Source organism: Pelobates fuscus, chromosome 2 (assembly GCF_036172605.1).
Source record: "Pelobates fuscus isolate aPelFus1 chromosome 2, aPelFus1.pri, whole genome shotgun sequence".
In the NCBI taxonomy this organism is placed as follows: domain Eukaryota; kingdom Metazoa; phylum Chordata; class Amphibia; order Anura; family Pelobatidae; genus Pelobates; species Pelobates fuscus.
This window is the reverse complement of record NC_086318.1, coordinates 371,025,674-371,038,376: the sequence shown is the minus strand read 5'-3', so window position 1 is coordinate 371,038,376 and position 12,703 is coordinate 371,025,674. Positions and strand designations below refer to the sequence as shown.

Genomic DNA, 12,703 nt, shown 5'->3' with positions numbered 1-12,703 from the left:
AAGTCGCCACTCTTCTTCCTTTGGTACGGATAATGTCATAATACCTGAAGGTCCATTAAACTTTAAGGATGTTGTTCCATCTGGTAGGAACGTAATCTGCGCTTGTAACTTAGATAGCATATCACGTCCCAGCAATTGGACTGGACATTCAGGCATATAAAGGAATTGATGTTTTACTACGTGGCCTCCCAATGTACAGAGTCGACTTTTAAGAACCGGTTTTGCAGCACTTCTTCCAGTTGCTCCTATTACAGTAATAGTTCTTCCAGATGGAGGAGCAACTAGATCAGTCACCACCGAATGTTCAGCACCAGTGTCGATCATGAACGCACTCCTTTTTCCCCCTATTGATACATCGACCATAAGCTCCGCACGACCAAGGGGGATGGAGCCCGGTCGGTATCAATAGTCCTCCATAACCGTGTCAGCCAATCCTACAAAGTCCCTACCTTCTCTATCGCGGGACCTTTGCGCTGCTGGATAGTACCTATCTTCCCTTACACTTCCTCTGTTCCCATTACTCCCTCTATTACCATTGCTCCCTCCGGGGCCTCCTCTACCTCTTGCTCTGCCTCTAAAGTTTCCATAACCTGTCCTAGGTCTGTCTCTCTCATACTGTTCTCTTCGCGGACACTCATTTCTCCAATGCCCTTCTTCCCTACAGTATGCGCACTGATTTCTACTCAGAGGTTCCTCATTCCACTTACTATCGCCTCTATCTGGGCCCCGTCTATCTACGCCTGCGATCGCTACCGCTAGCATATCTGCCTTTCTACGCATCTTGCGCTCTTCCTCTTTCTTTGTCTCTGTTTCCCTGTTCATATATACTTTATTCGCTACCTCCATTAGTTGGGTAATAGACATACCTGCGAACCCTTCTAACTTTTGTAGCTTGCGCTTAATATCTCCGTAAGCTTGGCTGACAAAGGCGGAGTTCACCATTCGGGAATTATCTGCGTCTTTCGGATTAAAGGGGGTATACAAGCGGTATGCCTCCAATAATCGGTCATAAAAGACACTGGGCGCTTCATCACTTTTCTGAATCACCTCAACTGTCTTCGACATGTTAATAGCTTTCTTCCCTCCGGCTTTAATGCCAGCAATTATAGCGTCTCTATAGGCTCTGAGTTGAACCATATCTGCGCCATTTACATTCCAGTCGGGATCGGTATTAGGGTAATGTGTTGCGGCCCATGCTGCCGGATTGGCTTGATTTAAAGCACGGGCTCTATCCTCTAGCGCTTTAATGGCCGCTTGGTTAATCCTTGTCCTTTCCTCATTATTAAACAAAGTCATTAATAACTGCTGGCAATCAGCCCATGTCGGATTATGTGTCTGAACTATCGAGGTGAACAGATCGGTCATAGCTTGTGGTTTCTCAGTGTACGAGGAATTGTGGGTCTTCCAATTCAAGAGATCGGTAGTCGTGAACGGGACATATACGAAGACTGGGTCAGCATGTGCCATTTGACCTGCGGCATCGATATAAGCTGACCCGGGATTCAGACGAAGAGGCATCTGATAATGTTTTAATTGTTGGGTACCGGTCAGTTGTCGGGTTAGTATGGGGCTACGTGGAGGGGCGTCAGTTAGAGGTTCCAGTCGGGGGGAAATAGGGCATGAGGATGTGGGAGCTTGATTTTGGGAAAAGTTAGTAAATAGAATACTCCCAGCCGAGCTAGAAGAAGCTTGACCGGAAGTTTGAAGTGGCGCCAAATCAGGATATTTAGATCTAACGGGGGTTGGTTCTGGTTCCGGAAGGGGAGGTTTAATACGAGGGGGGTGGATTCTGTACTAGAGGAGGAAGCGGAAGTAGATGAGGGGAGGGGTATAGAACTTCCTGCATTCGCGTTACCTCTTCCTGTAGGGAAGTAAGGGGGCGGCAAAGGGATCTCGGACTCAGGGGGCGTGTCCAAAATGGGCCTAACCACCGTCCTAGTGGACAAACAAGTCCTGGCCACCATGAGGCGACATTGCTCCTCGTGGCATATCTGAATCCATTTTGGCGAGTCGTTTACGGCCTGTCTCCAACAATCAATATATGGAAACTGTCCGTAAAGTTCAGGCCTACCTGACACAGCCACGTGTACACGCTGTATCAGGGTTGGATCCAGACTACCACGTGGCGGCCATGCCGCAACCAAAGTAGGCCACTCCCTAGTGCACAAAGTGACCAAACGTACAGGAGACATTTTAACCCCAAAATCACATGTTTTGAATCCCTTTTTAAAATTCTTTACCATACAACCTAAGGGATCCGGAATCGTTGACTCCGACGCGCCCATACTTATCAATGGAATGTCGTTGACAACGAATACTATGCACGCGTACTATTCAACAGTCACACCCGTTTCCTCTGGCAACAGCACCACGTGGTACGGTTACCAAGTGAAACGTACACAATAACACAATAAACACTCAGGGAATTCCCGTACACACACAGCTGTTACACCAGTCACTTGATAAACAATATTATGCCCTTTGGCGAAACTATACAGTCACCCACGCTATAATTCTCTATATATGAATTACCCGTCTATAACACACCCCAGTAACATCGTCTTTTACAAATAGCGGTTACAGTACGGTTAGCATAGGTCAAAGCACAATTTAAGGTCACAATACAATTATTAGTGGTTATGGTGTTAAACATGCAATAGACGACAATGATTAGTACTTATATACAGTGTCAGTAAATATACAGAGTTATGGTACCGTGCACTATGATACAGCAACACACTATTAACACTCTTGCTAGACGACTGAGCTTGCGCTATCTAACAAGATATACACTTTACTAACAATCTTTAACACATTTACAATCCCAACTAAACTATTGGCCAGTAGCTTGAATGGACTACCTAAAACTATCTACATCCGTTTTGGTTAGCCACACTGCCCAAGCACCACATATAGCGAACTAGAGGACCGAATTTACACAGACGCCTCTTAGTCGATTACTCTATCAAAAATCTAGTGGGTTCCAAATTTGCACGCCTTCCCACTTAGCCAAGATAGGTTGAGAGCTAGCGAACCGAATTTACACAGACGCCGCTTAGTCTCCCGGTCCCTCCGACCTAGCGAACAAAATATACACCCTAGAACGCTAGTCTAGACAAGACACCGGTGTCCGGCTAGGGCTATTTACACCAGAACCCTGCCTGACTAACCAAATCAAACGGTCTTACTAAAGAGCGTTCGATTGAGCGGTGCGCCTTCGCTCCTTCCCTCCGACAGAGGGGGCAGATTCCATACACAATTCAAACCCCTTATGGGCCTACCGCACAATCGGTATACCCCTAGTGGGTCTGCCGTCTAAAACAGCAGTTGTCTTACCTCCTCGTTCCTGAACCTGAGTTCACACTCATCGACGGGGACACCCCAGCACTTCTTACGTAGAGGCCGATGATCTCCTGGACAACAGACCAGTGGCGCCGAGACGAAGGGAGGTCCACGCAGAAGTTCAGGGGTGCAGCCGTAGAGAACGTGGGCAAAGATAGACCGTCTCACGCCTCTGCCTCTCAGCTACCGTTGAACGATGAGCTTCCCGGCCAATGCACCAAATGATACCGGAGAAACTGACGGAAGCCAAGCACAGAGAGATGGACACAGGTTTCTTCAGGAAGGAAGAGATTCTTTATTGGATCACCGATCGGGACTCAGAGGGACTAATGTCACCAAAATACAGCAAGTTCTGAGCCCCGGACAATAGTGCAGGCTCCTTATATAGGCACATAACTCCTCCCATATTAAGCTCCACCCGCACATTCTCTTGACCAATCAATACAAACAAGAATTAACTTCCTGCTTGACCGCATGGCCTGTCCAGCACAATGGAGGAGGGGAATACTACATCCTGTATTCTTGCACATGCTCCGTACACTACTGATTGTATCTTGCCTCGTGCAACCAACTGATCGATACGTCAGCATATGCACGTACACATGCCACGTGGTAATCTCGGCCTACTACATTTATTTTTACCGAGATTCCACCACAGTGCCTCCTTTAACGGAGTCCTTTTTGTCATTAAAGTTCCCCAAGTTGGATATGGATAGTGGTTGGCATTGTCAGATTGTTGCATTGTCATTGAAAAAAATATAAGTAGGAAGCGGGGAGGCCAGCAAGTAAATATTTCAGATAAGGGACAACTTGGCTATGTGTGCTCATTTCTGAGTGTGCCTTACCAGCTACTCGCAGAACAGTAAAGTCCTTATCTCCAAAATGGTCTCCTCGTCTGTTGCAGGCTCTAACAGTGAGATGCTACAGCTATTAAGCGTTTTTCATCCTCCTGTCTCTCCTTGTGCCACTTGCCATGTGGGGTGAGATGCTTTGTGAGGAGCAGATGACTGTGCAGCATTAAACTAGATGGACTTAAGGAGTTGTGAAAGGGGAGCAGGGGAGATGATTTATTTACCTAGACTCTGTTCTTCTGAGCGAGTAAGGGCTTGAAGCAGCCTATGAAAGTGCCACTGAGTTGTGGATGGCGAGTAATAGGTTCAGAGACATATTAATCAATCTTCATTCACTGGCTTGCAGTAGTCCCTCTTCCTGAGGTTCCTGTAAAAATGGTTTATTCTGGCCTCTTGGATAAATGTAATTTTTATTTGCAAAGAATTGTATATGTTTTAATTTTATTTACGTGTACCTGGGTACCTTCAGGCACTGTAGATTATTCATGGTTTCAAGGATGTTTTTGAACATTATCTAAAATGATATATAAGTGCTCTAGCAACCTGCTCGTCCTCAGTTTTTGGCTTGAATTGGCAAGCATATCATTTAATTACATTCTGCAAATTGAATTGAATGCCAGGAGACAAACAAAAATGTTATTTTAGTATTGCATTTTGGCTTACATCCAACAATTTTACTGTCGCTCTGCATAGGCTCCCAGTGCCTTCTGGTTCTATTTGGCAGTGATCTGTAGTTTGACCTTGAATAATATGACTTCTCGTAATGTAAATAGAACTTGGTGAATAAGAAAGGTATAAATACCTAAGGAGTGTCTTTATGGTTTGTGTTGTTCCCCCTCCTTCTAAGGTGTGTGTGCGCTGGTGTCAAAATATCAGCAAACTTTGTTTCCCTGTGCTTCTTTTCAACGATTAGCTTATTTTTTTTAAAAATTCATTTAATAGCCAAGTACAAAAGCTAAAATGGGCAAACTGAACCAATCTATAATGGGTATAAGAGGGGAAAAATGCATCATGTCTACAATAACAAATGTATAGAGGATGCCGTTCTACAACATCTGGGGACCTGCCTTCTGCACTCCCCTGGTGTAGGTGAACTGTTATTTTCTCTGTGGAGAGGCTGTACAGATATTACTGTGCAGATATTGTGAGGTGCAGGAGGTCCTTCCAGTATTTAATTCACATGGCTGTAAAAGAAGATGCCCTTTTTCTGCAATGAAGAATTAAAAATCAATGTATATATTCGCCTATTGTTGATTAAATTGTGTAAATCTATTTCTGCAAGCTCCCAGAATGGTTACTCCACAAACAAGGAATTTAGGGAATTTCAAAACTTAGACCAAGTAGCCAAGGTGGAAAAATGAGTTTACTAAATTTCCGGTTTATCAAATAACCCAGTTTATCGATGGGTGGGCAGGCAATGATATCCACTAATGTTTCATGGCTAGCCTTCTACTGCGCATGTATAGACAGCGTTGTCACCTAATCTTGCGGTGACCACAGTGTAAAATGTTTACTACTAAAACTTTCACGTGCATACCAGAATCGCTTTATCCAAAATAGGATGGGAATCTTGCCTGCCAACAGAATCTTTTATGTTGAGCATTTGAAACGCTTGCAACGGTGGGGTACATTTTGTTAAGTAGCAATTATTATTCCACACCAGCCACATTCTATACATTGCAGACTAAAACACTGTGTACATAACTCCATCTTTCTGCAGTCACAAACACTGAAACTAGTCATAAAGGAATTTTTATATAAGCGAGAAAATCTAAAATCCTTTTATTGTCTACTCTAGCTTGGTCAATGCACAGTTATCTTTCAGCCCGTGTATTTAGCCAACATATTGGCCGTAAGCAATCTTGTATGCATAGTATAAGAGAGAAACAAACCATTTCCTTTTTTTTTTCTTCTTCTTCTGTTCTCCTTCATAACCCCCTTGACCTAGTTATTGTTCTCTCTGTCGTTTATTGCACGTGTGAGTGTTGATCTTTCTAATCTTTCTGCAAAGTTCTGCATTGGATACTTTGCTGAATCTGCAGTATTGCTGGTGTATGAAAGAGATGATCTCAGTGCAGTACTGAGTCACCCGAAATGAATATTCCCTCCGTTCTCTACATGGCTTCCTCTATGCTGAGAACAATTGTGAGTTCTAAACCTGAAACGCATGGTGCCTAATGTGATGTCCATTTTTTCAACTGCACTAGTTTGCCAGATTGATTTATTTGGTACAAGGAAGGAACATAATTCTGCTTTCAGCATCTTGTGACACACAACACACTGGCACCTATAGTATGAATCAATAGGTATTGTTTGTGCTTTGATATGCTTTGTAAAGTCGATAATGAAAAGTGCAGGCTGTGAAGACTGAGGAATTTTGGTCTTTATTACACTGAGCATTTGTTGTTTTAACAAACAAACAAAAACATGGTATCATTTATGAGTACATTTATAATTAATGTCTCACGTTTAAAACTTAAAGTGTAACTCCAGCCACCATGACCACTTAAGTGATTTAAAGTGATCATAGTAGTCGGAATAAGTATGTCGAGTACTTCAGCTTTACATACAGAGAAACCTGCACTTGTGTGCCAGGGGCTAGTTAAACTGCTGGCACACATGACTTAGCCAGCACAGAACTCTGTTTCGCAATGCTTAATGTCTGTTCTTTGCATAAAATACTTTTATCAGCACACCACATGCTGGCAATGACACTTGCAGTCATTGTCTGAAAGGAGAAGATTCTATCTACCCTCCCTACCTTCCATTAAAACAGCTTGTTTAAAAAAAAAAAAAATAATAATAATAATAAAAAAAACTCCCTCACAGTCGCTTTCTGCACTCTATCTCACCCTTGGTGGCTCGGATTGTGCGCATGCACTCTGGGCCAGCAAAACAGTCCAATCACAGGCTTCTCAATGTGACTTTCCAAAACACAAAGCTACAGATTCCTAGATAAGGGGTTATTCTTTATAAGATAAGCTGTAATCTGGTAGACAATTGCTTTTTTTGAATCACTTACCAGATGTGCTCAGTTGGTAAATATCGTGGTCTTTTCAAGTTGCAACATTAATATCGTTAATATATTGTATTTCTAAAAATATTTCTTTCCTACGCCAACAGAACATTTTGGTTTGTTTTTGTTGAAAATCCCTAAAGAGTGCAGTACTTTGTCTTTACAGCAGCTCCCTCTAACCCGAACCAACACTACAGCTACTAGTAAAACTCAAAATATATATAATTCATTTTTTCTTTCTTTCTTTTTTTATTTTGTCCTATGACTTTTTTGTGCATTTTTATTTTTTATTTTTTTTACTTCTGCTGATTTTAGAACACAGGTGACGTTGCAACAAGTGATCAGTTTGAAGTTTTCTAGAATTTAGATGTAAAACATTAATTGTTTGTTGTTTGTTTTAGGCTGGGGTGATTCTGTGGGATCACCATCAGAAAGTGGCATGACTTATGACGCCCTCCATGTCTTCGATTGGATAAAAGCTCGAAGTGGGGACAACCCAGTCTATATATGGGGACACTCTTTGGGCACTGGGTAAGGATCTAGTACAGACTTTGTGTAACTCTTTAGTCTGTTATTACAGTGCATTGAGTTTGCTTGAACCACAAACCATTGCAGTAAGAATAATATGCAGTTAAATCAGGTGAAGTATTTTATTTACCAGCATACCCAACCACAGTCTCTATTGCATCCCAAATACATTTTGATTTACAGTCAGAATGATTTGTTTTTGCATTTTCAACAGATGACTGCATTTAGAAATTTTTAGCATTTAATTTTATCAAGAATGATTTGAGATGTGATAAGGAAATCTTTACAAAAGTTTCCTGCAGATCTGTGCAGGAGCCTTTACTCATCTCCAGCAGCTATAATACCAGTGCAGTACATGTTCTTATTAAATTTAATAGGCGAAAGGCTGACCGTATTGTGCAGATACAAAGGCTAGGAGAACGTTCCATTTAGGACACCTTTGTAATCCGTATCTCCTCATAGATATGCATTGATTCGATGCATCTCCATGGGTAACGTTCAGCGCCTCCATGCAGTTTGTGGAGACTCTCTAAATGCCAGTGCTTCACAATGTGATACGCTGAACGTATCTAAAGTAGGTCCTGCAAACATTGCAGGAACTAACCCAGGAAGCTAGTGTCTGTCTGAGTGATTGCCACTGGAGGTGTAACTAGCCATCAATGTAAACCCTACATTTTCTCTGAAAAGGCAGTGTTGACAGTGCAAAGGCTATAGACACCAGAACTATTACATTAAGCTGTAGTGGTGACTACTGATGACTACAGTGTCCCTTTAAACTGGTATCCTGATGTGGGTCAGCAATTCTAGCAGGCAACCCAAATAACCTATACAGAGGTCTTCAGAAATCATAGGATGTAACAGCCTTTTGTTGAAAAAAAAAGAAATATAGCCATATTTAAATTGCTGCAAACCTTCTAGAGAAACTACTGTTTCTCTTAAAATAAATATTCATATTTTTATTTGAAGAGACTACCACGGCTAGACTAGATAAATATAATGCATATTCCGAAACAATTTAATTGGCACTTTTTAACTTTCTGTCAACTGGTAATATTCAAACCTGCAAGCTACACTTCATTTTACATTTAAAAATGTCAACACTAGAAATCTCAATGGAATCTTCTCATTGATGTGTGTTAAATTATTTATCTGCGTTTGGAACTGTAGTAGGCCTTTCCGATTTTAGGAATTCATAAGAATGAAGCCTATGATTTGCAATTAGAGCGCCCTTTTAAAATGCTCCTCTACTCTTCAAATGTTTTCGTATGTGAGAATGATTCTGCCTTTGACACAGTCTCACCTGCAAATATTTACAGCATTACATGGTATGTTTTTATGGATTTTATTTTAAATCCAAGTTAGTTCAGTTTGCTTTAGCTACACCCTTTTCTCTGATATCCACTAGTTTATCTGTGATAAGAAATGCTTTGGCAAATACGGAGAATAGTTATTGCTGCAAAATAAAAATTTGCAGAGGAAAAAGGTATCTGATATGTGCAAAAAAAAAATGGGCTCCTTGTACAGATAAAACAAATATTGCTTAGATGCATGCTGCTAGCCAAACTCATTTAGGTTTTTACAGAATTTAAATACAGTTTGCACATGTCATTTAAACAATAAATACAATTTTATATATATATATCTATATATCTATAAATCCATAATGCCAAGCTTGAGCCTGCAGGATGACCATCTTTGCATTGTGAGAAATCCACTGCCGGTGTTTTAGAAAAAAAGAGTAGCTGTGAAGATAACTTGTAATCTGTTCAATTGTGTAACAAATCTACTAGCTCAGAATCAGGTTGGATTTTGATAGTTCTCTGAAACTACCGTGGTCATCCAAACTCTTTTTTTTGTTTTGAGCAGGTGGTATAGTACGTTGCAATACTAGACAACAAAAATGCACATGTTAACGCTTTACAACATATTGACAGTATTGTCTAGAGCAGGCTTCCCCAAACTCAGGCCCTCCAGATGTTTCTGAACTACAACTCCCATGATTCTCAGCCCATTTCATTCCTAGAATCATGGAAGTAGATTTTTTTTTAAACTGGAGGCTAGTATGGAAAGGGCCTGCTCCTTAGTTTATGATTTGTCATAACCCTTAACCTGGGGGGGCAGTGGGTGGGCGAGAAGTCAAAAGTAACTTAACGCCCTAAGAAAAAATGCTCTATGGAGCAATATCTATAAAACACTGAAAAAATAATATTGGCGGAGACCCCACCTTAACTTAAATGTAGACACCTATGAGGACTTTTGATAAGGTGAAGACTAGAAATCCTGTGATTGGACATTGACATAATGTCCTGTGATTGGACATTGACATAAATAAAATCTAATTATTAGAATTTTACAAATTCATATATTATAATTTATTTAATATGAAATATTACTTAAATGTATTGGTGTGCAATAGGGCAGGATACATCTCTAATTCTGTCCCATTTTCTTTCAGAGTGGCAACTAATTTAGTAAGAAGGCTTTGTGAAAGAGGTAACGTGAATATTCTTATGAGAGGTTCTATTTATTAATGTAGAAGATTTATATCCATTATGCATGGGTGCATTTTGCCATAACTCTCAGCCAACCTATAGCTGCTGGAATGTCTGCTTTCATTTGTGTCTTTCAGAAGGTTTGAGGCAACACAGATAGCAGAATTTTTGCTTCCTTTTGTGTGATCTGCCTCGGATGGAGAGAACCATCCTACCAGTCTATATCTGTTGGTATAGATTGCACATTCAATATAGGCCTCAATTTAATATTTGAGGTTTAAATTTCCAAATGACTTATTTTTGGATAAACTTTGAAAATTATATCTTTTTTTTCACCTCATTAAAATGTTGAAAAATGCAAATTTGCAATCTTTTTTTTTTTTCTTTTTCATGATAAAATCTTTTAGACGTTTATCCCAATTTTTTTTTTTTTTAATTATTAGAAAAACTTATCTAACTAAATTTTAAGCAGATTTTTATTTTATTCATGTCCTGGTTTGAAAAATGTATTTTTTTTTTTTTTTATTTATTTTTTTTTTCCTTCTCAGGATGAATATATGAAATGCCTTTATCTATCTTGCGCTAACTAAGCATTCATCATATTTATCATAGTCCCTATGTACTATGGGTCTCCCAAGTACACATACATTAACTTTATTCACTGAATGGTGAATAAAGTTAATGTTAATAACCCTGTATGCTAGGTTTAAAAAAAAAAAAAAAAAAGCCCCAAACTAGGCTCTAGTTATTTTTTTTTTATTAAAATGTATTTTATATATATATATATATATATATATATATATATATATATATATATATATATATATATATATATATATATATATATATATATATATATAATAATTATTTCAGTCGAACTTCTGCAATTTAGTTTTTATTTTACCAGAATTCACTGTTTAGGTGAATCCACATGCTCTCTCAATGTGAGAGTGAATTTTGATTTTTGTTGTCATTTTAAACGCTGGTTGCCAAGGATTGTATTGTCCCAAACTGTGTTTTCCTGTCCCAGTGGTGTCTTTCTCCCACGGTGTGTCTCCATGTTACTATCCCCCCACACACTGGGGAATATAGTGTTCCAAATAATGATGAAATGTAACCGTCACTCTTCAGATCATATTTATTTATAACCTGTTTTACCAGGAAGGATACATTGAGATTACTCTCACTTTAAAGTATGTCCTGGGCCCACAAACATTGCATTGTTAACAATTGGGTACAATACAAAAAGTACAAAATACATATAGGCACACACAGAACAGGTAAGAAATAAAGACAACCATGACGGGTGCATTCTGTATTGAGGTATGTTGCCATAGATCTCTTAAAGGATTTTTGATTGGATTAAGATTTGACTGTCTTTGAGGTTATTCCATAATTGTGGTGCTCCCCTGGCCCCTTAACTAACTAAAATGAAGTTTATAGTTACATGGTATATCGCATTTTCTAGTTTATAAATTGGCATCAACCCAATTAAAGGAACACTATAGTCACCTAAATTACTTTAGCTAAATGAAGCAGTTTTAGTGTATAGATCATTCCCCTGCAATTTCACTGCTCAATTCACTGTCATTTAGGAGTTAAATCACTTTGTTTATGTTTATGCAGCCCTTGCCACACCTCCCCTGGCTATGATTGACAGAGCCTGCATGGAAAAAAAAACCTGGTTTCACTTAAAAACAGATTTAATTTACCTTAAATAATGGTATCTCCATCTCTAAATTGAACTTTAATCACATACAGGAGGCTCTTGCAGGGTCTAGCAAACTATTAACATAGCAGGGGATAAGAAAATCTTAATTAAACAGAACTTGCAATAAAGAAAGCCTAAATAGGGCTCTCTTTACAGGAAGTGTTTATGGAAGGCTGTGCAAGTCACATGCAGGGAGGTGTGACTAGGGTTCATAAACAAAGGGATTTAACTCCTAAATGGCAGAGGATTGAGCAGTGAGGCTGCAGGGGCATGTTCTATACACCAAAACTGCTTCATTAAGCTAAAGTTGTTCAGGTGACTATAGTGTCCCTTTAATTTTTTTCTTTTTCTCTTCAATACATTAATAAACTTTTTCTTGCTTTTAGAAACCCCTCCTGATGCACTCATTCTTGAATCTCCGTTTACCAACATCCGTGAAGAGGCAAAAAGTCACCCCTTTTCTGTGGTAAGTACAAATATGGAATCTTCCTGGAAATTTCAGAGAAGTCGTTTAGAACGGAGTACTTCCCATCCCTCCAGAAGTGTAAACAATGAGTTTTGTGTCCTGTTGGAATAAATCATGTAAGTTGCATGGGCCAAGATGAGCAGAAAACAAGGTTCCACTAAGCTCATTTGACCAAAGCACCCCCTCCCCCTTTTGTTCCTGTCCACTTTATTTTCTGTAACATACTAACTAGATCATGCACACTCGCACGTTCACTAAACCGAAACTTCAAAGCTCACAGAATGTAATCGATTTTTA

The 12,703-nt window shown here is 39.6% G+C and overlaps 1 protein-coding gene across 2 annotated transcripts in view; it reads left to right on the top strand.

The window, feature by feature from the left end:
- The window catches only part of ABHD12 (abhydrolase domain containing 12, lysophospholipase), a 144,294-nt gene that overhangs the window by 105,550 nt on the left and 26,041 nt on the right, over positions 1-12,703 (top strand). For both annotated transcript variants that reach the window (XM_063443713.1, XM_063443712.1), the window contains exons 7-9: positions 7,611-7,740; positions 10,193-10,230; positions 12,327-12,406. In XM_063443713.1, coding sequence (XP_063299783.1) covers positions 7,611-7,740; positions 10,193-10,230; positions 12,327-12,406 — 248 coding nt within the window. The remainder of the gene's footprint in view (positions 1-7,610; positions 7,741-10,192; positions 10,231-12,326; positions 12,407-12,703) is intronic.